Source organism: Poecilia latipinna, unplaced genomic scaffold (genome assembly GCF_001443285.1).
Source record: "Poecilia latipinna isolate Pla-1442-1.1 unplaced genomic scaffold, P_latipinna-1.0 Scaffold487, whole genome shotgun sequence".
NCBI classification, from domain to species: domain Eukaryota; kingdom Metazoa; phylum Chordata; class Actinopteri; order Cyprinodontiformes; family Poeciliidae; genus Poecilia; species Poecilia latipinna.
The window spans coordinates 2,361-29,087 of record NW_015113103.1 but is presented as its reverse complement, the minus strand read 5'-3'; the positions used below and the strand labels follow the sequence as shown (position 1 = coordinate 29,087).

The window sequence follows — 26,727 nt, the reverse complement described above, 5'->3', positions numbered from 1 at the left end:
TCTAAAACAACAACTTTCTCTTTTCTCTCTTTGAAAATGTTATAGAAATTCAGCAATAACCAGAAGTCGGGGAGATTTTGAAATTCTGTCACATGCTGAGTTTCTGCATAATATCCAAGACAAAGTAGTGTCTGCTTTCTTTTTCAATCATTTCTAAATATACATTTTTTTTTACCACATAGCTATTTTATGGAAATGTAGAAATCTCTAAATGACAAGTAAGAACTGCCATGTTCTTATCCTAAGACGTACTTGTCTAATCCATTAGCATCAGAAATTCATGTACTCAAAAAGTCCTGGTAATTGCCATTGAAAGTGACATATGAATACTAGAAATTCTAAATATCATGTCATCTACTATAAACCTAAGCACTTGTGCTTTTCCCCTCTAATGGAGCCTTTTTTGATGATACGGATGGTAAAACTCCCCTGACAACATGCTGCCATGGCTTATCTTTGGCAAAGAGTGTGTGTGCGTGCATTAATTTTCCTGTGTATTCTATCTGCTGGGGTGTGTGCCCGCATACATTGAGCAAATTCTGCTAGCCCAGTGCTGAGACCTGATGCTTGTGTGAGCATGTGTGTGTAAAAGAGGAATGGTGAGTGTTTGGTTCTCTGAGTGTCTCTCCTATTGTCTAGCTCTTTCTAGATAATGGGTGTATATTCACTTTAGTCTTTGGATTATTTGGCTGACTCAGTTAAAGGATTTTCATCAGACAATTCTTACAATATCCTCAAGCTGAGTTAAAAGGCATAAATGAATGTTTTATTCCATTATTCAGTACTGCTTCTATGTTAAGCCACCAACAACTACAAAGGTACCAATCTGCAAACATTCCTGCCCAAAAGGATGGATATGTCTCACATGCATGGGTTGGCTCTCACAGCTTGATTCAGATGTTTTATAAGGGCACACTGTCTATATTCAAAACCATTTGTTTCAACAGTTTAGCCCTTAAAATTTAATATCCAATATCTTGCAAAAAGTAAAACTCTGTACTGTTTCTAGGAGTGTTTCAGAGATTCACCAAAGTCAAAGTTACCTGCCATTAATTGTTATTTATGAGGAAGAATTAATTCCTAGAAAGTTGTGGGACACTTTGAAAAATACAATGACCTTGGCAACTGGGCACAAGACAATAATGCATTCACACCGTTGGCAGACTTTATGCAAACGAATTGAAACCAGAATATTTGATAAGCTTTTTGCTTACAAAGGTTACATGGCTGGAGGTTTTCCAAGCAGATTATTTGATGCTGAATCCTTTGTAGAGTTCCCTGTATTATGGCTGTTAATATTTGGGCTGTGATAGTAAAAAGGTAGTAAATTTTCAGCACTGTAGTAGCTACAGAGGGCACTGACTGATTGTGGGTTGTAATTAATTTACTGCTAGATTACACTGGATAATACCCGTACCATTATAAAATTAGGTTGACAGTTGTCTTGCCATAGATAGTATGATGCAAATTTGAATACACAAAAAAGGAGGTAATTTACATATTTTTGAAAGATACAGTGACCCAGGAGACATGTCTAAAATGAAAAGTATATGTATTAGCACAATTACAGGGGAAACCCACCTATATAACTCCTTGAAACATAAAAAAACTGAAAAGGATGTTGCATTCCTAAGAGGCACGTTGACAAGGAGAAGCAGTTCTGCTTAACTACTTCTTTAAGAAAAAATATTATGTACTGTATTGGAGTATTGTACAAGAATTTCAACAAATTAATCTGAATACTACAAAAAAATCAATAAGTTTTCATTCATTAAAGGCAAGTTTTGTGTATTTTACACAACACAGGTCTATGGCACTGCACCTCTGCCATTCAAAAAAAATCTAGACAAACCTCCAGGAAACTTTAACGATTCTTTCTTTTGTCTTAATCTTTCACTATCCTTTCATTTGAGAATGCACAAAAGCAGTCAAAATGGAAAAATGTTTGACCATTCCACAAGCGTTTTCTATCCACATAAACTTCTCCTTTGCCCCTTTGTGTGATTAATACCTTCATGTCTTTCAGAGTCTCTCTCCCACTATCCCAGCCCCACATAGCCAACCCAGACAAACTTTGGTCCTCATTATACACAGCTTCCACTCTAGTTCCCAAGATTAGGCAAATGAGCTCACAAGCGTAGTCTATAGAAAGAAACCCAGACTGTGCTCTCTTTTCAAAATCAATCTGCACTTTCACTAAAAGCTAAAGGTAGCTAATAACTGTTTTACTTACACAATGTAAAATTTTATTTTTGCTTGATACAATAAACACTCAAAGGTTTGCAAAAAATAGTGTGCATCTTGTTAATCTTTGTTTGAAATCTAATGATTCTTTTTGAATGAGCATTTCTATCACTGACAATGCAACATTCTTCAACTGAGGAGCAAATCCCCACACAGAAGGAACTTACACAAAACATCACATGCAAACGCTAGTATAATTCAAATTCAGCTGGATCACTTCCTGTCATTTCAAAAGAAGCATACAGCAGTGCAGTACTGCTCACTTAATCTTCAATGAATTGCAGCACGTTCTGTGTGAAAATAATCAGTTTATAAAATTACAGATAGTAAAGGGTTTTCTCTGTGGTATTAACAATTTTATGCTAAAATCAAACTGTTTATAGTATAATTCATTGCATTAAAATGTCTGAAACATCAGACCAACTAAACATTGTGGTCAAGATAAATGGGGAAACTTTGATATATGTTTATACATTTAATTATTTTACAGATTGCATTTCCTTTTCCTGACACAATCTATTGTTTTGTTTAGCTTCTTGGAAGCCCAGTTTCATATTCTAACCAGACAAGTCCAGGCAAGATGGTTTTGGTTTCTCAGCAATAGTTCAAAACGGTCTCAACGAACACAAATTAAAATGACTTCCCAAATTGAAAATAGTATGTTCATTTATGAAGGTTTAGGTAGCTGGATTCAATTTCTTCTTTTTTTTTTTTTTTTCCTGAGCACAATAAATACCTTAACAGAGTGAGTGAAAGCTTTCTTTATCAGAAAATGAAATCTCATATTCCGGAGTCCCTTATGCAACCTTGGACTGTATCCAGCCTATGTGCATTTCAGTCTGCCAGCAACACAAGGCAGCTATACAAGGACACAGTATTTATTGCATTAAGCGCATGATGCTTTTGCATTTTTATGCACATCTTCCATAGCATGGGCAAAGACTTTACTAAAAAGTAGACAAAAAGGTGACAGAAAAATAGAACATAGAAAATGTACTCAAGTTTTTTTTTTTCAGTTTTACTCTTGAAAAATTGCGTAGCTCCAGATCAATAAAGCAATATATGCTAGTCATATACATATTTTTCCAAGTGAGAAACAATGTTCATAAAGTTTATAGCTTTTTTGAAAATTAACACATGATCTTTTACCCTCTTTTTTACTTGAGAAGATGAAATCCAGAAATTGGTGAAAGCACAAACAATTCACATGCGTGTAGTGTATGCTGCTTGCTTGTGTGCTAAGTTGTAGGTAAAAAATAGAATGGGAAGCACTCAGTGTTTAATGGCTACAGGAACCATTTTTGTTGTTGTTAGAATTTAACAGGCATGTATAAAAAGGTGTACAAAAGAGGCTTGAGAGATTAAAGATAAGCAGTGCCCAAGCTGCTAAATCATCTCAAAGGTAAGAGTTATTTGGTTTACATGTGTACAGTTTTATTTAATTGGCCTAAGATATCATAGCTGAGATGTGAAATCGGTCTCACTCTTGACTGATGCAAGAGGATGCTGCAGCCTGTTCAAACTTACCGAAAAGTGTGAATCTCACAGTAAGGAGTCAGGATAAAAGCAATCCATCATACTGTTTGGTTCCATCTCAGCTGGAAGAAAGCCAAAACAGCACTTTCAAGTGAGCAGAGACACCTTTGCCTCTTACAGAGCGATAAATCTCATTGATTGGAGTTAAATGCTTTCATTCTGTGGATACTGACTATTACACTAAGCAGCATGTAAAAAGGGGGAAGAGATCATTCACAAACAGCGAGATACTCAACTAACATTCACTTTAGATTAAGTCAATATTAGACGAGATGAGTAAAATGCTGCTGCAGATCTGGGGTTTTAGAAACCTTGTGATATGACTGCATATAATCAAATACCTTGAGGAGAGTAGGAATGCCAACTACATAATATCACCCATTTTTATTGGAAATCATTGTATTTTTCTCCACTCACCAAACTATTTCCTGCTATGCAGGGGAAGTGTACCTTTGCATGATATACTTTACATTATATTTATTTCTATATTAACAATTGTTCATAAAAGATGTTTAATGCAATGACATCAGGTAACTTCATGATCCAACAACTGCCGTTGTGTTTTAATGATGAAAGGGGAAAAAAAGACAAGTCTGTTTCACTGCAGTGTTTCTTGGATGGACTGCTGAGGTTATTTTTAGCATTGTTGTACTGCAGCACTCAAGAACAGATTTAACCCCCAAAAATATGGTTTTAACATGTTAACACCAACATGTTACAAAATAGCATAATGATTTTTATCATAAACAAATGAAGCTATTTATTAGAGCTATTTAAAAGCTGGAAATGTATCCAGAGTGTAAAACTCAACTGATAATATGTATTTTCATTCTCTCAATAATCAAAATGATAAATGTGTACCATTAAAGTAATACGAGTCAAACGTATTTTTTTTCTTTTTTATTAAAACACAAATTACAGAGGTTGTCTTGTGGTTCTATAACATTATTATGGGAAAAATTTTATTAGATCCATAAAACCTATGGACTTTGAAAGTCTGAAACAGTTATTACGTTCATCCTTTACATTGTTTGTCAAATCAATAAATTATTTGTAAAGAACTAAAGACTGTAGCTGTTTCTTAAGAACCAGTGAGAAACGTAGTTGATACCAGATACTTCCATACAACAAATAAAAACAACAAATATTTTTTTCTCACTGAACACAAGTCAGACCAAACTTCTATAGTTTTAGGTTAGTTTGAATTACCAAAATTATTTATATTTGCTATATGTCTCAATAATCAAAGAGAGAATAGAGTTTATTTATTATTGTCTTCAAAAGTCTTGTGAAGATCCAGATTTATCCACAGTGAAACGAGTCCGGTACAAACATGTAGACCATAAGCATACAGCCAAGGCGGTTGCACAGTGGCAACACAAAAAGAGGATGCAGTGAGCACTTTTGAAACAAATTTACAGAAGGTGTGGGTGAGTTTTAAGGTAAAAAAAACAAACAAAAAAACAGATTTAGATAATATATCACCCTTACAAAAGGTCACTTTATGTTATAATTGTTAACCTACAGGGTTAGGAAAAAACTGGAAGTTTACACTTATGGGAAAGAAAAATCCAAACCTAAGAGAGTAAGATGCACCACAGTTCATACCATGTCTACAACAGATAGATCAAGAAGTAAATAGGAAACAACTTGAATTAAAATTTCTGAAATTTCCCCATTGAGGAATAAATAATTTTTATAAATGACAATTATTCAGCGCCTGATTATTCTATTCAGGTGCTGATGCAGAGCTTAATAATTAAAGCAAGGTACAAAGTACAAAGGATAGTTATACATTCCACATTTAGACATGTTCATCTAAATGAGAACTGATTCTCAGAGTTTCCGTTCAGCCTCTTCATCCAAATACCCTATGCTTAAGACCGACTGGTGTCGTGACTATTGCAGGATTTACATTTAAAATGATCACTCAAGGAGAAATTTGGAAATGACAGCATGTCTTTTCTATTTACACTCTCACTAAGTGAACAACGCTCATCTGAGTATCAAACCAGTATAACAACACTGTGCATGTGCAAACAGCTTATTCGCTTTTGCAGCTGCTCACTTCTCTGCCACTCAGCTGCTGAAGCAGAAAGAAGTGTACCTGCAGTAGGAAGAAAACAACTTCGCTTTATAGCAAACAATGGTCTGTCCAAAAAGCATAGCCTGTTCTAATGCTTGATTTCTTTGCTAGGTTTTAATGTTGGAGACCGCTGGAAAAATTAATGAATGACATCATGGTTAAAATATATTTTCTGAGAACTATCCAACATGTTCATATTTCCAAATTTAAGAAAATGTTCAAATGGACATTTCTGCATATTTATGCAGATTGCATTTATTGGTTGATGTAAATTAGCAGACTCAATGGTTTAGTAATGATACGAATTCAATTTATGGGACAATGAAAATCAAAATGTATTTTCCACTTTGGCGTTTTAGCTTGCAAAGCAGTAAACAGGTCAAAATATCTGCCTGAAAGTTTCTCCCTAAGTGTGCATATGTATGCTGGGAAAAACCTGAGTAAATCAGAAAACATCCATGAAAATCTACTTGTAGCTGACATGAGTGTTTCTGCTCCTGGAAACAAGGCCAGACCTCCTCCTGTTAATGTGAGCAGACATGTTGCTTAATGTACCAGGAAAAAAAGCTTTCCATACACAGCTATTTATCAACATGTAGTCACTATCTATCTATGCAAAATACTGGCAGATGTAGTTCATAGTTTTACGGACCACGTACTCCTTAAGGGCTCAAAACTATACCCCTCCCCCCACTTTAGAGCTCAACATTGCACATCTGATGCTTGGCCCTCATATATATTCTGCACTGAAACCCACTGAATACTTAATCTTGGTCAGCTGTGTCATGCATGTAAATGTGCTTTGTGCGTCTTTAAAATAATTGTAGATAGAAGCAGATGATATGTTGATGATGATAATGTGCGTGCACCCACATCTGCTTCCAGTCTCTCAAAGAGACCAAAATCCTAACCCAACTAACCTATGTCCTGATGCTGGCTTCTGTTAATAAGCACTCACATAACGGCAGAAATTACATGCTGACTTCTGAAATGTTAATAAGGAGATTAGGTATGATTTTCCTTCCTTCAGTGCTCAAACAAAACTTCATCACATCTGTGTAATATATTGCTCTGAATACGCCTCGCCAAGCCTTGCTTCAGTAATCCACACATTAAATAAGTCTCCGTCGAGGAAAAAGTAATTTGTTGCAGTCAATTCGGGACCCAGTAGTCCAAGAAAAATATGTGAATATTGTTTATAGTAAGTCCCTCAGCTATCCAGACCTGTGTCAAGTATGTGCAATCAGCTTGAGTCCACTGACCAGGGAGCTAAAAAGGAACCAATGACTCATGCCTTACTGATGGATCTCTTCGTTGTGAGAATATTTAAGGAGGGGCTTTAACCACATTGCTCAGTAGTCCTGAACAGGGAATGTATGAACAGTAAGCAGGTAATTCAGTCAATGGTTAAACATATTTACCAGCACTGGTGACTATACTGAGTCAGAGAGTGGTTTCCTGCAGTAAAACTTTCCAGAAACAGTGCAGCTTTCTGAGGCCATTCCTCTACCTCTATCAATTCCGCAACAGAAGCCAGAGCCAAATCAGACAAACAAGTGTAGAAATGTTCCTCGGAAAAAAAAAAAAAAAAACACTGGTGGAAAGGCAGTCTTTTTTTTTTTTTGATAATACCAGAAGTATAAAACAAGAAGCTAAACTAGCCTGGCTGTAGACTTCTTACGCAATTCTGAACTACCTTCAGTGCTCCTTCTGGGCTGTCTCCAAATGAACTGGTTTTCTCTGGTACATTTTCAGCTGGAACAATCAGTGAATAAAAGGAGAAGTTGTGAACGATGATTTTGACAGTGTGCCTGAAGCTGCAGCAATAGCAGAAATGGCAGCAGAGGAAATGAACAATGTCATTCAGTCCATGTTGACCATGCTTCCAATTATTCAATTAATATTAACAGCGTTCTCGTTCGGCTCGGTACTTCACTCGTTACACTGCAGGATAGTTGTTTCAGAATTCCATTGCTGTGAAATAATTACAAGTTATAGCTGCAGCCCTCCAATCCTTTCTTCACACACCAATTGCAAGAAAACAAGGACTGTGTCGGCTAAATTATTTTAAGTTTGCTAGAGTCACACTGTTCCTTGAACGCTGGGAAGTCTGTACATTAGTTTATAAACTGTAATCATCGATTATCATTTCATTGAAAAAAAGCCTTGACTTTTTAAATTCATAATTAGAAGTCCTTTTCTTTTTCTCTTGAACACTGTTGGAAGTCAGGATTGGCACAGTTCCTATTAAGTCTGTTAAAATCACTTACAGTTTCCACTGACTTTACTTACTTTTTACACAAAAGCTGTTAATAATCTTTGCTTTATTGGTCTCATTTCCTTGTTGTCCATCACATTCTGAACGTTGTAGCTGCAGTCGACGGTAAACTGTGCTCCCCCATCACTGACCACGATTTATGTTAACAGACAAACGGCAGAATCACCCACAACTGACAACCAGGATAAAATAAAAAGTTCGGAGAAATTAAAGTTGCCAAACACTTTTCAGCTCATGCAGTCGAAATGTGCCTATATACCACTTAACGCATGGGTGTCCATCTCCAGTCCACAAAGATCTGTGTCTTGCCATGTCTCTCTGCTCTAAAACAGCTGATTCAAATGTTCCGCCTACCTTCTCAATATGTCAAACTTCTGTAGAGGCCTGCTAGTGAGCCATTATTTAATTTATGGGTGCTGAACCATATAGAGAACTAAAACATGCCAAATAGAATCCCCTGAGGGCTGAGGTTGGACACTACTCACTTAAGGTACAGCAGAGAGTTGTCTTTACAATTTATATATGTTAAAAACTCAATACGTCTCAGATATATAAGCTGGTGTTGCTTGATGGCCTTCGAACCGTGCATAGTTAAAGGAAGGACATGGTCCATCAAGTTGGACAGTCACTCACAGCGGACACAAACAGTATTATATATCGCAAATGACATATTCACGCAAAATCATCTCAAGGTTTTCTAATATCATACAGCCCTACTTCTAATATTCAACGATGTAGCAAAGTCGGCAAAACACCATGTCAAGGGTGCTTTCAAGTGCAGAAGCAGAGACTACAACTATAACATGTTTCCCTTGCTCACTGAAGTAAAATAAGGTTTTCTCTGCCCCAAATGCCTGCTCCAAGCAAGACACAGGGGCACAAAAACAGACTGTCTGAAATCTGCTACTTTAAAGAATGTACTGATACCAAGGATCAAACTAAAGGAACACCTATCTTTAAAGGTACCATTTCAAACACCTCATTCGGTTAAGGAGCAAGGTTGACCTAGATGTTGATTTGAAAGTTCTTAACACTCTTTCTTTTTAACCTTACATTGAACTGCGCCTGGTTGACTTAAAATTAGTACAAAATTCCTCATGTATCCTCTCTGTCTTTTCTGCACTTTTTAGAAGAAAAGGCTCCTGTTAAGCTACGAACAAGTTATATGAAAGTCAATGGCAACTATCTTTATACTGCTGAAACAGTATAAGGGTGTGAATATGCAATCGAACTCTGATGCGGACCAAAAAGGCCAACTCTGATCCACCTACATACCTTGGTCTCAGTTGGGTTGATGTGAGCTCTGGTGCGGTTTGAATGGATATAAAAATGCCAAGTGGGCCAGAGACCTCTCCAAAAGCAGGAAACAGACCAAGGTATCCTGGGTAAATACAACCAAAACAAACGTGCGAGTCTGGCACTAGTGTAAAAAATGAGTCGTGGGCTTTTGCAAAAGACAAAAGCGAAATTTTACAACCGCTAACCACTCTATTTTTGTTTACATTTGGTGAAGACGGAAGTTGTGTTCAATGTCTTCTTGAGATGTTTTCCTTTTGTTTCCTTTAGTGATTCTTGGTCCAGCACCACCACAGGCAAGGAGGTAAGCAGGTTTTTCAAACGGTTTTGTTTGACACAGTGCAATAGAAAGTCATGCTACAGAATCAGTTGTGAAGTAAGGCAATACTGGCCGCTTTTCCAACACAAGATAGCTACATAATAGCATGTAGAACACAATTTATTCAAAGCATAAAAGGTTTATGTGCTCTAAAAATGACAGCATCATATCAGACAAAACAAAGTTTTTGATGCTTAACCAGTTTATCATTTTGGAAGTAGACCAGTTATAGTGTGCGTAAGATAATGTTGTAATTCTACCATCAAACAAAAAGGCAAACTAGGATTTTACATTTTGAATCTAAGCTCCTCTGTTTATTTACCTAGCCATCTTTTAAGCACGGCTCATTTCCAGAGCTCCGCCACAAGACAAACCATGGTTTTTGGGAAATATGCAATCCAGCTGTAAGGCCTTTATATAATGACCGTCTGTTCACTAAATTCACTTTACCTTGGACACAACCTTCCACCTTTCTCAAAGTAAATCCTAGAGGAACACTTTACTGTCAGTTATGTATAACAAATTCACTGACCCACCTGTTTTACATCTCCTCAGTCATTTCTACACTTGCATTCCTAAGCTGAAACAAGTCATTGATAGTCACGTGACAAGAAAAACTATTTTAGCTAAATGTAGAAAGTTTGTTTCCAATCGTATGTCTGCTGAAATGCCCTCCCTTGAACAAGAAAGGTATTTTTAACTCCCCAGAAGCTGCAAAAGGCTACCAGTATACATCACTGCTGTACAGGCTTTGATTGAAATGTTTTGGTGTTTGAGCAGTGCATAAAACCTTCTCCTCATCGAGCATGCTTTTTGTTGGAACTGAGAGTCGAGCTGGGATCTGGACTGTGGCTGCAGGGGGACGGACAGAGATAGAGCCTGGAAGAAAGCTATTGCTGGGATCAGAGCCAGGCAAAGCTGCCTGGGACTAGAGGGATGTGGTTAGGATAGGCTTGAAGCAAAGTAAGACTGGGAAAACAACCAAAAGTATCTTTATTTATTGACATATTTAGTATGGTTTAGAGAAGAAATAAAAGTGTTTTCCAAGGTAAGAATAATTCCATATTTATATTTTTTGGGGAAATTCACTATTCAAAATAAATATGATGTTAAGAAGGAATGTTTTTCTTATTCTAGAGTGTGTAAATCAACCTTGTTTGTGCGCGCGCGCGCGTGTGTGTGTGTGTGTGTGTGTGTGTGTGTGTGTGTGTGTGTGTGGTTGAAATGATTGTTACCTTGTGGGTGTGTCTTTGTGGCAGCCATGGGACCCTGCTGAAGAGGAGGCACGCCTTGAACCCAGCTCTTTTATAGAATGTGCAGTGATAAGAGCTGGAGTTTGATTGGTTGAAGCTTAAAGTAGTTAAAAGAATAAAATGTTTTATAAATTGTGCATTTGCATACATAAAATTTCTGCCTGATATGTTATTATTGATTAAATAAGTGTTAGTGTTTAAATTCTGTATGTGAAAGTTCACTTTGTTTCTTTTTTCCCCACTCTGGAAGGCTGAGGTGATTGGCCAATGTAAATTGAGGTGGGGTTTAACCAGTGCATAGGTGGACCGCTAGATGTAGATGGACTGACAAAAGAGCAGCCATTTTTTTTAATCTTCTGTGCTGCACCAGCTTTATTTGCTGTACAGCCAACATTGACTGACTTGTCTTTCCACACCACACATCTCAGCATAACATACGAGAAGAGATTTTATCTATTTATTTTACAAAAGTAATCTCTCTGATAAACAGGAACAATAATCTTGTCAGCCGGTATTTTATTATGAGAATCAATTGATTTTAAATATGAGGACCAGTTAAACTGGACAGTTTGTTAATTTATAAAATGCTAGAACAGACACAAAAGGATACTTTGGTCAGGCCAAAATTTAATGTCCACTCCCTCCGTAAACATTGTAAATTTGCTTTGGGAGTCAAGTATGTCAATATTCATAAAGAGATGTTTACATATTTAAAAATCATCTGTCTCAGCCAACAGCCTGTCTTTGTGTTTGCTGCTAAATCAAATGCAATTCAATGATGATGAGCTTCTCCATGTGCAGTGTCGGGTAGGATGATGGTTTCAGACAGCCCATTAAGCGCTTCAATTAGACCTGCTGGTTCTCACCTCCTCGTCACTCCACGTGAAAGGGACTTAACTCTTCCTTCACGCAGCTGTACACAATGACAGACGCACGCTCATGTGAGAAAAAAAATAACACCATTCACAGCACACATCTGGTGCCAATTGCTTGAAGCCTTAAAAAAAAAAAACCCTCACACATATGTTTCTTTATGGCCACAGGCACAATCATGTCTCTTCTGACAACCTAGCAAAGGGCCCTTAAATCTTTTGGCAGCCGAGAAGTCCAAACCCAGAGACAAGGTGACAGGTAATGTATTTCTACAAAGTGGTGGGTTTTTATCCAGCCTCCTGTTAACGTTTCACATTAGCATTGGGATGACAGGTGGTGCCTGGTCAGAGAAAAGAGGATTTTTTTTTTCATCAAAAGGCCCAAAACAGGACAAAGTAGATGAAGATGGCTGCAAATGAGATGTTTTGAAATGAGGCTTTGCGATTTAGCTGTTGAGAAGTGCCCTCTGCCTACCTAACATGAACGTAAGTGTGTAAAGAGTGTGTAAGGACTTTAGCACACTTCTTTTGTCAGCTGAAGGATTAGGCATTGTGGTTTTTTAGCGCTGATGCCTTGTTACAATTGAAACGCAAAGCTTTGAAAAACAGTGCTTCCTCTTGTTGAAGCAGACACTTCCTAAAATCTGCAATCTGGTTTACACACATATATAAATGACTATTTGTTAAAGAGTAGCCATTGATCAAGATCCTTAATGTCTAACTAAATGCATTATGGCTGGATGGCTGAAGGGACAGACAGCGTCAGGGTTAAAGTCATTTGATCCTTCGGGGAAATTCATTTTCCAAAATTAAATATAATTTCACCCATGATCAGGGTTTTTAAACCTAAATACAGGAACATGTCACCTTCTACATGCATTAAGTGATAATAATTACACAAACTGTAGATTTTCTTTTTCATTCTCTTCACTGATAGGAGCTTCTTTTGTATGTAAAGCAGCATAAGTCTTTTTTTTTTTTCCTAAGTCTGTGTGTTTGCTCTTTGTATTTGCACAGTGTTTCACGGAACAGCTTAATCTTTTGCGCTGTCAAACCAGTATTTGCTTACTGCCATAATTTGTTACCTGTGTGCAGCAAAGGAATGTTAGGATTTGGGCAGAAACAGATTTTTGCCTTTTCTTGATCTTTAAGAGGAGCAAAAAGTGCCTGAAGTGCTGATTTAAGCAAACGCATTGTGATTTATCCTTAGGATGGCTGAAGTGAAGGGAAAGATGAAAGATATATCAATTACTATTGTGTTATTAGTGCAGTTTGCTACATTTTATCACTTTAGTGTGTGTTGTCCTTAAATCCCATGTTAATTAAATTATTTATAAACATGTTTGTATGATTTAAAAATTACAAAGATTAATTTTTCTGTGTTGGAGTGAGCTACAAAGTGTTGGAAAAGTTTCCATTCCACTTTTCCTTTACACCCCATTTCTTTTTGTCAAGATACAACCATGCCTTTGCACATAAATAAATAAGAGTGTGCCATACACATGTTCTTATCCCTCCTTTTTCGAATTTCCATACATAAAATGGCAGATGGCAGGGAAGCAGAGGTTCACCTTTCAAAAATCCATAAACATTCATCATTCATACAAGTCACAAATGTGACTAAATTCCATAGGGTAGCCTTTGGGACATTTTCTTATGGATTATTTTATTAAGAATATGATTTCTTTTTAAACTTTATGTCTTTGTGTTACTTTCGGTAGCACATATAAAATGATTTACTTCATTTTGTAACATCATCATCAAAGTTCCTGGAAGGACATCCAGGAGTCAAAGTGTGACTACATAATATTAGCTGAAATGCCATTTTTGCTCCAACCCTGTGTTCACACCTCCAAGTGACTAATCCAGCTTCAAGCTTCTGGTTTCCAAGTTAATACTATAATTCCAAAAAAGCCAGACTGCCCAACACTGCAGGTGCTGAATTTGAAACGGTGTACACAGAAGCGTTCAAACGATTGTGTGTCTGTGAGGTACACAACAAGGCCAGGATGCAGAAAATAACCATGCCGGTATCTGTGAAATAGAGATTAGGACATGCCCATGCCTAAAATTTGTCTGTGGGGAGAAAAGCCACAAAACAGGAATGGTCTCAGTTTCATGTTTCTCAGAAATGGGACATATTACGGTAGGCGCAGAGATCAAAGGAAATTACTTTCTGCATACTGTTCTGTTTTACTGGCTCTTACGAAAGGAAGAAAAGTTCGGTCACATGGTAATATGACAAAGCCTTTTTACTTTGTTCATTGAGGCAAACTGAAGCTATAAATCAAAACAATGGCCCTTTGTGTTAAAATTACTGAATTTAGCTTGACCAAGGAACATTTGGAAGGATTTGTATAATTTATTCTCTGATTTTCTCTTAACTGGCAGGAAATATGCATAAAGCAACTTTTTCTAAAATGACATATAGTATACCAATAGCTAAGTATTTATCAGTTTAAAGACTTTATGGCCACAGTTTGCGAAGGCCGGTCTTAGAAAGGCAGTACAACTGAATTTGAGACAGTCCATGAGTCCCAGGCATATCTTTTCAATCATTCAAATATTTAAGGGGGACTGCCCCCCTTAAATACAGTCCCGATGACGAGACTATTTTAGCTTATTTGTTTTCCCTCCTACAGGCGATACATGCATGCACTATGTTTTAAAGATCACTACAAAGTGCAACCAGGTTCCAAAGGAGAACTGGTCCAACATGCTTAGATTAGGTGTAATGAAGTCTGGGCGTTGCTGCAGTACAATAGAACTTAAGTGTCAACGCACTCCTCTGAGTTTTCTGCACAGCAGAGCCCATCACTGCTACATATGTTAACCTTCATTTTAATTCAGGGCACTTTGTCTTGAAGTGTCCACCTAAAAAAAGATGTACGTGTTGGATGTAAATGTGTTTTTGTTTTAGCGTGCAATGGGCTTTTGAGATTAGTCAGTCTGCTGTTTGTCACTCTACAATCAGGGTAATTCAGTCACATATCGCCAAGCATTTAAGTAATTTTCAATTTGTTTCCTATCATGTTATGAACTACACTTAAGAATGTATTAAAGCAAACTTAAACTTCACTTAATTGTCTTAAGTAGCAAAAACAAATTTGTGAATATAATGTATTGCAAAGTACTTGATGCATAGAGGGCAATCTAACTTTATTGATGTTCAGACGTGCTTGCATGGTTTCCAGATTAAAAGCCTATTTTGGCCCTATGATAATAATATTCTGCATGTTTAACTTTATCATAGAGCAGTCATTTCATTTAATGGTCTCAGCTGGATCACTGTATTGATTTCACAGACAGCAGGTCTCCTGAGATTCTCTATAGATTTCCCAGCTGCCCTCCCAAATGATCCATTGTGATTCCTTTCCAAAGGCCCCTGCCAGGGGAAGGCATGGAAAACGGTCATCATTTCACCGTCTTCTTATATACCTGAGTCCTGTTATGTCAGCTACATTACCTCAACACTGCTTTGTGATTCCGGACATTGTTTTATTGACCCCAAAGGACATTTATTGGTCTTTCACTGGCCGCTTAACAGAATGCGTTTCAGAGATAGTATTTCCTGCTCAGTCTGTTTAAAGAGGTTTAAAATTGTAATAAAATAACAATGAATAGTTCACTGAAATAAGCGGGGAACAAGATGTTATTACAATAAGGGGTGCTCTTAAGTGTGAGTGTGGTTGGATATCCCTGATTGCTTTCTCCAGTAGATCCATTTCTAGTCAAGTGGTTATGTAAATTTAGATCGCTTTCTCTGCCCAAACAGAGCATTTATCATCAGCTTTGCTGAATATTAAACGACTTCAATGAAGTGTCAATTGATAGATCTCCATAAACACAATCATGAGATCTAATCTGCACTGAGTCTGTGCTATTGATTTTGTTGTCTTTATCAAAAGTTGACTGATGGGAGAGATATTTAGTCAAAGCAGATATAAATGAAATGCATCAATCATGCTATGCTTTTATTAAAAGTGATAACATGATTTTAAACTTTCAAGACCTCCAGACATTATTTAATAACCAAACATATGCTTTAGAATTTATTTTCCCAATAAAGAAATATATTTCCTTAATCACTACAATATTCCTCTAAGAATTAATAAAACTGCTGAAATTAATATTTCTGGATTATGCCAGGTTTGCATTCATTAAATTAATTCCTGACCAATTAAATTGTTGTCCATAGGTTGTGTCTTTATGTTTCACATTTATTTGTCTTGGTGTTGTTCATGAGTTTATAATATTAATGCCATAATGCATGAATATGAGAGGCTGTAGCTATTACCCTTTTTTCTGCACGGTATTTGGGTTTGGATATAACACTCAGTACACTCAGTACACTCAGTATACTCAGTACTCAGTGATTATTTGTGTTAAATCTGAATAAAGCATATCATAAAAATAACAAATTAAAAGTTAATTAAAAAAAAAATCATGAGATCCAATCTTCTCCAAGGCAACACAAAGTCCTGTTTTGGAACTCTATCAGTTTTGTGTTGCAATTTAATTTTAATTAACCATACATTTTATCAGACGTTTTCAATGCAGTGACAGTATAATGTATTCACCATTTAGCTGAATTGCAGCAAGTTTCAGTGCATTGCATTTTAGGGTTGACAAGGTTTTGCTAATAGGATTACAATTTCCAAATTAATTTGGGAAAACGGAAGATGAACTCCACCTCTCTAAAACCAGACAAGTCACAGCCAAAGGCCAAATAATTAATTGCCTTGTGTTCATTTTCTATTCTCTGAGCTAATGCAATTACTAAAGTGAATAAAAACGATCACACTTGAGGACACAAAAAGTCATCTCTGTTGCTATGCCTCCATCTGAAATTTAAATGTCATACCATTTTGAGTTTATTCAATATTCCTTTTAAAGGCCTGAATTTCTGAAAAAAACATGTAATCTTTACCCCCTACAGTAATCACATTCAGGAAAGCCCATTAGGATACGACAAACGTATATGTTTACAAGCATAAGAAGATAATCCAAAAACAGAGGCCTTATCTGTGCCTGCTATGGCTGCTGGAACCGGTCAGGTCACAAACACAGGACCACAGTCATCACTTTTAGAAAAGCAGGGCCTGCCTGCCAAGTACACTAATCAGATAAAAGACATCTAGCCGCTGGCAGCACCTCAGCTGCGGTGTCTCTATCCGAGTGAGACTTATAGACCTGTTAGGGTCAGACAGTGAAAGACTGAGTTTTTGTTTTTATCATACTGTCTGGCAGACCTGAGATACAGCCAACAAACCAGACCCAAAGGGGAAAAGGAGAAGATAATTTTTTATTTTATTTTACTGGCTTTGTGCTGTGAGGCAGGATGATGCACACGGTGTTAAATATATAACCACCAGCAAAATCAGAAAGGAGCAGTGCTGGTGCACACTAATTTACAGGGGTGGGGGAGGGGGGGCGGCTTGCTGGTGGACAGAAGGTTTGGGCCGTGGAGAAATAATAGAAGAGAGGGGACAAAGATGGACAAAAAAAACAAAAGACAGATGTCACGTGGGTCCAGAGTCGCTGATAGATGCGTTCTGCAGCTCGGCACACAGGCAGTGGTTCAGGTAGAAAAGGCTTCCCTTTGTGATGCAGATGACAACGCAATCAGCCTCGCTTTGTCTCTGACGATGGGCTCTGCTCCCAGGCACATTGAGAGACAGACACTAATCCAGTGGGTTTGTGTTCACCAGGCGTGCTCATAAAGGCTGTGTCACAGTACCTGGGGTGTATGTGGATGAGGATCTCTGAAACAAGGTCTGACCTCTCTCAGGCTATCCTCTCCCTCCTCCTCTTCCTCCTGTCTCTCTTTCTCCCCACATCCTAGCCCCAAGGAGCCTGCTTTGGTGAGTTGAAAATTAGAAGCGCTACATTGTTAAATGTGTATGGCTCACTCAGACATAGGAAGTGACATGAATAATTATTTTGAAACTTATTAAAACGCACTTTAGTACCTCACAAAATACAACACAAAAATGGAAAGCGTCAAGGGCACAACTTTTCCTAATAATAGGTAAAACTTCAATCCAAGCAAGCGCATTGTGTAATAAATTTAATTTTCCAATTAGGCCTAGATTTTGCAAGGCCATTTTGACACTGAAGCTTTACACATTTTGTGTGGCTGAAAATATATTTCACTGTCCCCTAATAACTCTGACTCCCAACGGGTTAGGATGAATCAAGCCCTCCCTAATAAATATGACTTACCCAGAGACTGCAAATACCAATTAACATGTGCTAATTAAGATAACAGGATATAGGCACATCCTTGATCTAGATTTCTGTGTGAGATATTGGAAAGGTTACAGAGAGGTAAAAGGAAGTTTCTTGCTAAACTATTCAAAAGTCATCACTTTTAGTTAGCAAGAAGACGGCACAAGCTTAATTTTATTTATATGACAGTTATATTACTCACCTTAAATATATTTTATTTACGTTGCCATTTAATTTAAAATAAGTATTTCAGTGCAGTCATTTTAGTGACTTGAACCTATAGAAACACGAAACAAAATCATAGTTTAAAAATATATAGCAAAGCTAAGAGAGACTTGCTAGGATGGCTGAATGAACAATGTGTGTTGAAAAGAGACATTCAAAAACTTTTATGATCTCTTATTAAAGATCAAGAGGCCATAACTCAGTCATATGACAATCAGAGAAAGATAAACAATTTACAAAATAAAAAGTTCTTGATTAAATCAAAACAAGAGAATCAAATGATAATTTCCCTTCTTTAGTCTTATGCAGTCTTTCAAGTGTGAGTTTTTATTTAGGGACGTACTTGTAAAGGTGATAGGTGATTGGTTGATACTTATAGGTTAAACCATCTTATCCACTGATCTTATCTACCTCTGCAAAGGTTTGAAATACGCACCAGGTCATGTCTGCACATGAGCAGTTAACAATAGTCCCTACAGTTGCCAACTTCCCAACTTTGGCATTATATTTATAGCAACTTTTCAGATAAAAAAAATCTGTACATGCCAAAATCTGAATCAGCTGGTCAGACCTCTTAAAGATGGGTGATCCGCCAGAAAACTGCACTCACTGCACTCCTATTTTTATGTGATCTTTATTACTTATCTTGTATAGTGTTTTGTGAATTTTATTAAAAAACGTATAATTCATTCATATTTCAGTAACAATAAGCATGTTCTTGGCTAGATTACAGTAATTACTTAATTGCTATTTTTGAAATAACTATAAAAATAAATTATGACTTTTTGTGATCATAACTTTTCAGTGATTTCAACAATTGCTTAGCAAATGGTTTGTTTCATTGTAAATTTCTCTGCAATTTTACATATTCATAGTTCTTCAGTTTATATTTTACAAACAGTTAATTTTTTTCATGTGTAGTAACTTCTCTGGCAAATTTAGCAACTAGATTTTTCTTAATTGCTAAAATTATGTTTGTTTTTTGCTAGTTAATATTCAGAAACTCCAAGTGTCACACATTTTTTTGGACTGAGTCTTGAGAGATAAAAAAAAAAAAACATAGGTAAGGAATAATAAATTTGCACATAAAAAATAAAACAACAAGCACTGATTAGAAAGGCATTTGGTTTTTAAGCCACTACTAAGCCTGAATCAAAGTGCTTTATGGATGTGTTTCAAGAGCATAAAGTGAATGCCTTCATGCATTTAGTAAGAGGAAATAATGCACAATTAGACAGCATTTGACTCACTGATGACCAGTTAGAGCCAATCAAGAGACAAATGATTGCTGCATCAGTATGACAAACCCAATCAACCCCCATCTATCTGCAATAAACTCCTAAGTATCAAGTCATAAATTGACAGCTGGGAAAACTTTCATTACACAGATATAAATGTGTTCAAGGGGTCTTTTTCATATAGAATTATCAACAGATGTTGTGATGTCAAAATAAAACCCACCTGCTTTGGGAAATTAATATCACTGCTGCAAAATTGATTTTGATTATTGTTTTAGAAACACAAATGGACATAAATGCATGCCATATCGATATTTAAATAAATCAATTTAACTTTCTAGCAAGGCTCTGGCAGCATGCTGCAGCATATTGAAGGATTCAAACACCTGTTGATAATATTTCTATTCAAGATAGCATCATGAGGGAGCCATCTTTGGCCATCTGCTCTTTGGAAACTAGTCAAGCCTGAGACTGAAGTGACACCTGTTCTTCTTTTAAAACAACAAGAAAATAATTACAGACCAAAAGTTCTCCGAGCCAAACTAAACCATAAAAATGAAACAACTTTTGACGTAACATGAAGGTTTTTTACAGTGCCTACTTTAGGTAAAAAAAAAAACAAAAAAAAAACTATGATGTACTGAGCATGATTGAAAGATAACATGGAATCAAAACTCACCGATCATGTGAGACTAATGGAAGCACAACAATGCTGTGCTGTTTACAGTGCTTTAGGACATTATGGCAACTTCTTATATTACCTATGGCTTGGGAAATTCCCTTCAGTCATTTTCCTATTTTTTCTGTTTTCTGTTAAATGGCAGATAAAATTAAAAGAACATAAGAAATCCTTGATTTTTGAAGTGTTTCCATGTCCAAAAATGTGGCAAGTTGAAGCCTTTTCAACACTTCAACACTATTCATCACATACATTTCACAAACTTAAATGCCATTTTAGCTTAGAACCCACCCCGCAAAAGTCTGTTAGCCATGGGACTAAAAGGAGAGTTGGCTCACAAAAGTCAACCCAAAGCAATCTGATCCAAACAGCTGAAGGCATGGAAACAGTGTCAAGCTATCCATCACAAGTTGGAAAGAAACTTTAGTTAAAATGTTTGAAAAGGCTGATGCCAGGAGCAATGTGCTCAAGCCAGCAGGGACCAGAAACCGATCAAACAGAAATTCCCTTTGTGAAAGTTTTAACACTTCTGACCGACACAAGCCGCTGGCTTTCAGTTGTTCTCCATCTAATTTTTACATAACATCTAAATATGTATCAGTTATTTTTCACAAGTACTGAAAATCAAAATCTATATAATGTTATACATACAGTGGCCACAACAAAGCTAAGCTGTTCCGTCACAGCGTGTATAACCTTATGCAATACAGGGAGGGAAAAATGTTCTTAAGTAAATCAATGATAGTGCCTTAATCTCACCCTAGAGGTAGCCATAGATGTCTCAGAAATGCGACACCCCCGTCAAGTGAAACAACTGGTACCAGTACTAATTGAAATTTTGCATGCAAAGTGACAATGCCTGGGCCCTCGGCAGCATGGATTAGGGCTTGAATAGAGACAGATTCTTTGTGAAAGCCTACTGTGGCGGTTGGCGAGCAGGCCAGCTCCATGCATCTGCTCACTGGGTGGACTGAGAAAACACAGGACTGTATATGATCACTTATTTTACCTTCCACAAACTACCTCTTGTTTGCTTTTTCAAAAATAAACCTGTATTCATTGTACTCTTTAATATTCTCTTTATTGATAGTTATTCTCAGAAGCATTTACTGGACTTACATTAACATATTCACCAAACGTAGGACATTTAAATACTCATAACAATGACAGTTTGCTTAGTTGTCAAATGAGGATAAAGAGCTGAAAGTAAAAATAATCAAGAAATTAACATGGTATGTGACATTAAAGCTATGAGAAGTGTAAAACGTCAAATTAGCACGTTTGCCAATGTTCAGCTGTGTGGTGTCCAGTCCTGAATGCAGAGCTAAAGGAATGCAGTGCATACTGAAATGCAATCAAATCTGTGAGACATTTTTTAAAGACTCCATGCTGTGATCTCATTCTGCCCCACTTCACCATCCTCTGCTGTGGTTTCGCTCCCATTATGTTTCCTTCAAAGAACGACAGGAAAAAACGCTGTATCAAAGTGATCTATCATTCCACTCACACCAACAATGACATGCATACAAGGCTAGTTGAGGATGGTGTTGCATCATAGCAACACCAAACCTCCCAGAAAAACATTTGGACAGTACAAACTCAAACATCACAATAAAGAAGAGGGGAGAAGGGGAGAGGCAACAGCAGAAAAGCCAAATAATCAGTCTAGTAAAACTTATCTCCTCCTAACAATACAGGCTACAACAATTTTATGGCTGAGAATGAATCTGAAAATTTCCACTCAACAGAATTAGATTGGTGTCACCGTTGTTAGTGGGGCTGTCAACTTAACACTGATGACAATGAATGGCTGAGCTAATAAAGGGAATAAATCCACGGTGTGTTTTCATAGACATGTTTGACAGAGTCAGACTAATTTCCCAGGCAGTACTGCGTCAATTAATTTCCGAAAAGAGCCCATCCCTTGCTGTTAACTAAACCAATAGGACATGGCATCAGCTTACATTAACACTGATCAACAAGTTAAGGTTGTTTTGCGTTCCGCTTTGCGTGTAAATGCTTTTGAATAATGGCTGAATACAACGGATAAATTTACTTACCGTACAAGTTTGAATGGGGGGACGTACTATTCAGCAGTAGTTTGAGTAGAAATGAGATGTTGAAGAAAACAGAAATAGTCTAAACGCAAACAGTGATCCCTCAGCGCCACCTTGCAATATTGTCGTTGTAACATAGTTTTCAGGTTTAACGTACTATTTGTAAAATGGACACTTGGAGCACAGCTGGGATTTTGTTAAGTTCAGACATAGTTTTAATCCTCTTAGCCCCCCTAACATGGTCCCTGCTTGATTCATTGATTATTTGTACTCTTTTATATTTGCTTGTCTGGAAATAAGCATTATAAGCACATGTATTGAGATTTTCTGCATACGCAATTTAATTTTTGCTGTGAATTATTTTTATCCGCACTTTTCTGACAGTTACATTTTTTCCTGGCAATTAAAAATGAAATTTGATGCTGGAATAAAATTATTTTATTATCGACGCTTAATAAAAGGACTATGTAAAGACGCTTTCAACTGCTAAGATTAATAAAGGACGAAATGTCGTCTCTTCATGAAACGTGTCAAAAAAGTCCACTGGAGGGCTCTGTCAGTGTTGCATGCTGGGATAGACATTTTTTTTTTTTAGATTAGAGCTGCAGTGACCTCTTTTTCAACTCTTAATTTTTCCTACGTAAGCCCGACTTGCGATTTCATTGGACAGTCAAGCAGGGTGAGTCACAGGGTAGAACTGAGATGTGGGACGGCATTCAGTCGGCAACGGGCTTATTTGGGTTTCGAATCATAAACTGGTGCTACACCGTGTGATCAAAAAGTCCTTGAAATTGGCATGCTGCATTTGATTCGTGAAGCAATGCCGTGAAACCATAATGAATTGTATTACAATACAGAAAAATCAGTTTAAGGATTTTGAGGTGATGTTTGATTGCAGCCTTACATGAAAAGCAAGGGAAAAAAAACTACAACAGTGGCTCTGATTGTGTCTGAAGGGGAGAGAGAAAAAAAAAAAAGAAGTGGAAGTGGAACACCGAATAGTGTGAAATTGTTGTTATTTTTGGAAGCTTCCATATCCTGTGCTTCCCTTGAACTTGAAGCAACCAGCAAAAACAAATTCAGGTCAGAAAAATAAACTGTTACTTCAACAAAAATCAAGCAAAAATAATATCACAAATTAAATACAAACACACTGTTGTGATAGACCGCGTATATAAAGGATAATGTTACATAGTATCCGTGTGTAAATTTTTCTTAACTTATTGCAGTTTTCACTTAATATGATAAGTTTATATTCAGCCTAAACAATATTTATCTCTATATGGAAAATAATTAATTTACAGATTTAATCTAAATAATTTACAGCAGTTGTATTTGGGCAGTGGAAAATGACCAAAAAATATAATGGTATAATTATTTTATTAAAAAATTATAAATTGTAGCATATTTTCCCTTTTTTTGTTCAGCTAAAAATTGTGTCAGTCTTGGACCAGGCTGAATTTGACAATTTTTTGTAAATTCAACATTTACAAATTTATTAAAGGTATCATGAAAACCTGTCTGTGTGTACACTGCAATGAGTGCCACTGAGCGTGATGTTTAAATGAACCAAAAACATGAACTAGAGCAGTAAGTTGTGGCCTATGCAAATATGCATGGTGGTTGTCAGCCTGTCAGTCGTAACAGTACATGAAGCCTGCCAGATTTTTAACCTGAAGAACAAATCTGTATACACATACGGCACATAGTTAAAGATGAACAAAAAGTTTCCTATTGTTTTTTTATTCTTTTTTTGGTACATTATCCTGCAGTTACATTGGGTTTGGTCTGGAATAGTTTCTTTGCTCCACCTGTAATTATGAGGTTTCGTTAAATTGACCAGAGGAAGGAGGACACATTTGTTTTCTGAACACATCCTCAAAATAGACTGCAAAAAATTACTGGGCTGACACTTTCCACTGTTCGTGGCCGTCCTGAACTGTCAGTGGGCTAACTTATTCCAGCTACTCAAAACCTGCAGACATGCTAATTAGGCCTTTTTTACATTCTAAAGAGATACCTGCAATACAAATAATAAAAAAGACACTGCATGTTTTTTTTTGTTTGTTTGTTTAAACATTTTAAAGTATTATGAAGAAACAACCTCTGAATATGTGCGTAATGGTGTCACATTCCCTAATAGAAAAAGACCTACATGTAGAAAGCCCTACTGAGTTACTTTCAAGCACAATGAATAGATTCCTGTAAACACCTGAAAGCTTATGAAAGCTCTGTTTTTACCATTCAACCTGTTTCATTGTGCGCTGAGCCACGCTGACTGATGCCCTTTCCTGCTTTGCTAAGCTCCCTGTACAACTGACTGCAATGATCTGAAAAGAAAAACAAGCTTTTACAGGTCAAACTGGGCGACGTTCATTTTGTACATATGTGTAATAGAACACATAAAAAACAACATAAAAGGTATAAAACAGGTCTTTGGTTGTTTATTCTCAACTGACAAGTGGGAGCGACACACCTCCACGGAAAGAGATGCGCTTGCAAAATTTAACGTTTTTTTTATTTCCTAATTTAGGTAAATGCATCACACAACAGCCGGTAGTTTTATAAGACTATTAAGGTTATTAAAGGTTATTGGCTACAGGGTGCTGCGAGAGCATGTGTAATTGTGACCCATTATCACCCAACCGTCCCTAAGCGGAGTCTTTATGCAACATTTCGGTACTATAAGAAGCACCGACGGGATTTCTTAAAACTACGAGAATGGCAAGTATCTATTAAAAATAATAAACGTGCATTTATTCACGCGCTTTGTCTCAAACTCAAGCCGGTAGAAGGATGCGCGTGCAGCCGTCGGGATGCGAGCAGGAGCTTACCTTCAACAGCTATCACGGCCGGTATGCTCCATAATATCCATAAAATATCCATTATTGGTGTTGAAAAAGCCCAGACATTCAAATGAAATAAGTCCAGAAAGCCATTGACAGCAAACACAGAGAGGGGACTGACGGTCCTTCTCCTGCAATTGAGCGCTCCCAGATAGCAGAGCAAAAACGAACTCAAATCTGGACCAAGTTTGGGCGAAACCATGGAAGAGCAGACAGAGGGGAGCACCGAGCAACACGGGCGGACAGCATACATGTTTACCTCTACATTACTCAATTCCCTTTCACGTCAAAGAGAAAGAATAACTTCATATGCATTAGTGGTTTTAACTTACTTTAATTATTCATACTGTTAGTTTGGACAATGTTAAGAGGAAATGTTTATCCCCTTCACTTCCACTTCAGTTCACCCTGCTGTCAATCATCTACAGACGGACAATCCTCAGAGCCTCACCTTGCGATAATGAAGTGTTGAGGGATGTTGTGTAAAAGATGGAGCAACTTATTCTCAGTCCCACACTGCTGGGATTGAAATTATAGGTTATCCTTTCTTTAATCAAAGTTCTGGTCTCAGTGACATTCACTAAACTCCTACAGCTCATTTCAACAGCCAGCGCTGATTGTAACAGGTGACAAGTCGGGGAAAAAACTGAAGTAAGTTTACAAATTACCTTTCCGTTTTCCCTTCACATCTTCATTGTTTTATTTGTGAACATTGTTTTACCACTTGTTTGTTGTCGCTACTCGAGAATATTTTCTTATTTTCGCCAGCCAAACTTATAGATAGATAGATAGATAGATAGATAGATAGATAGATAGATAGATAGATAGATAGATAGATAGATAGATAGATCTTTCTCTGCTGGACAACTGCAATAAATAAAGCAGGATGAAACACGGCAAAGTTTAAAAAGGTGAATGCATTATAATTCAATTAATGATTCACGGCTACGTTGGGGTACAACATATATTTTTGAAGCAGCGTTTTGTCGCTCTGGAGCTTTTATGACTCATCCAGTACATTTTTAGGCCTACATCTAAAGTAGCATTAAAGTCGAGACAAATAATAATAATAATAATAATGTTAGTAATAACTTAAGTAAAGTCATATCTGAATTGCTAATGCCGATTTTATGTTGCAGAGATACTAAATTAATATTTATAGTTACTTATTTAACACTTATTATTTGAAATTAAATTATATTTAATTAATGGAATATCTCCAAGCAGGTAACTTTGTCAGTGTATCCCACCCAAGAGTAATTACATCAAACACAGGCAAAAATGACCTGTTGTAAAAATTAAAAAAAAAAATGGCTTAGCTGATAAAGCACTACTTTTCTTCTTGCACAAGAAAGGGCATAAAACATGATTTGATTCAATATCTTATCACTATGCATAAATTGTAAGAGTAGAAACAGAGCTGCTAGAACAGCATAAACACAAAACTGATTTCAGAGGTCTTAAAGTAGTATTCTGGATTCACTGCCATTGATAATAACATCAAGTTATTTATTTAATATACCACATTAAATAAAATAGTCATACATTTACCTATTTTGAGTTACAC

General features: G+C 36.7%; 1 protein-coding gene across 4 annotated transcripts in view; it reads right to left on the bottom strand.

Moving 5' to 3' along the window:
• ephb2b (eph receptor B2b) overlaps nucleotides 1-25,332 on the bottom strand; it is a 130,539-nt gene extending 105,207 nt beyond the window's left edge. For all 4 annotated transcript variants that reach the window (XM_015039810.1, XM_015039813.1, XM_015039812.1 and 1 more), the window contains exon 1: nucleotides 25,149-25,332. In XM_015039810.1, coding sequence (XP_014895296.1) covers nucleotides 25,149-25,200 — 52 coding nt within the window. In that variant the 5' untranslated portion in view covers nucleotides 25,201-25,332. The remainder of the gene's footprint in view (nucleotides 1-25,148) is intronic.
• Between the last annotated feature and the right edge of the window lie 1,395 nt (nucleotides 25,333-26,727).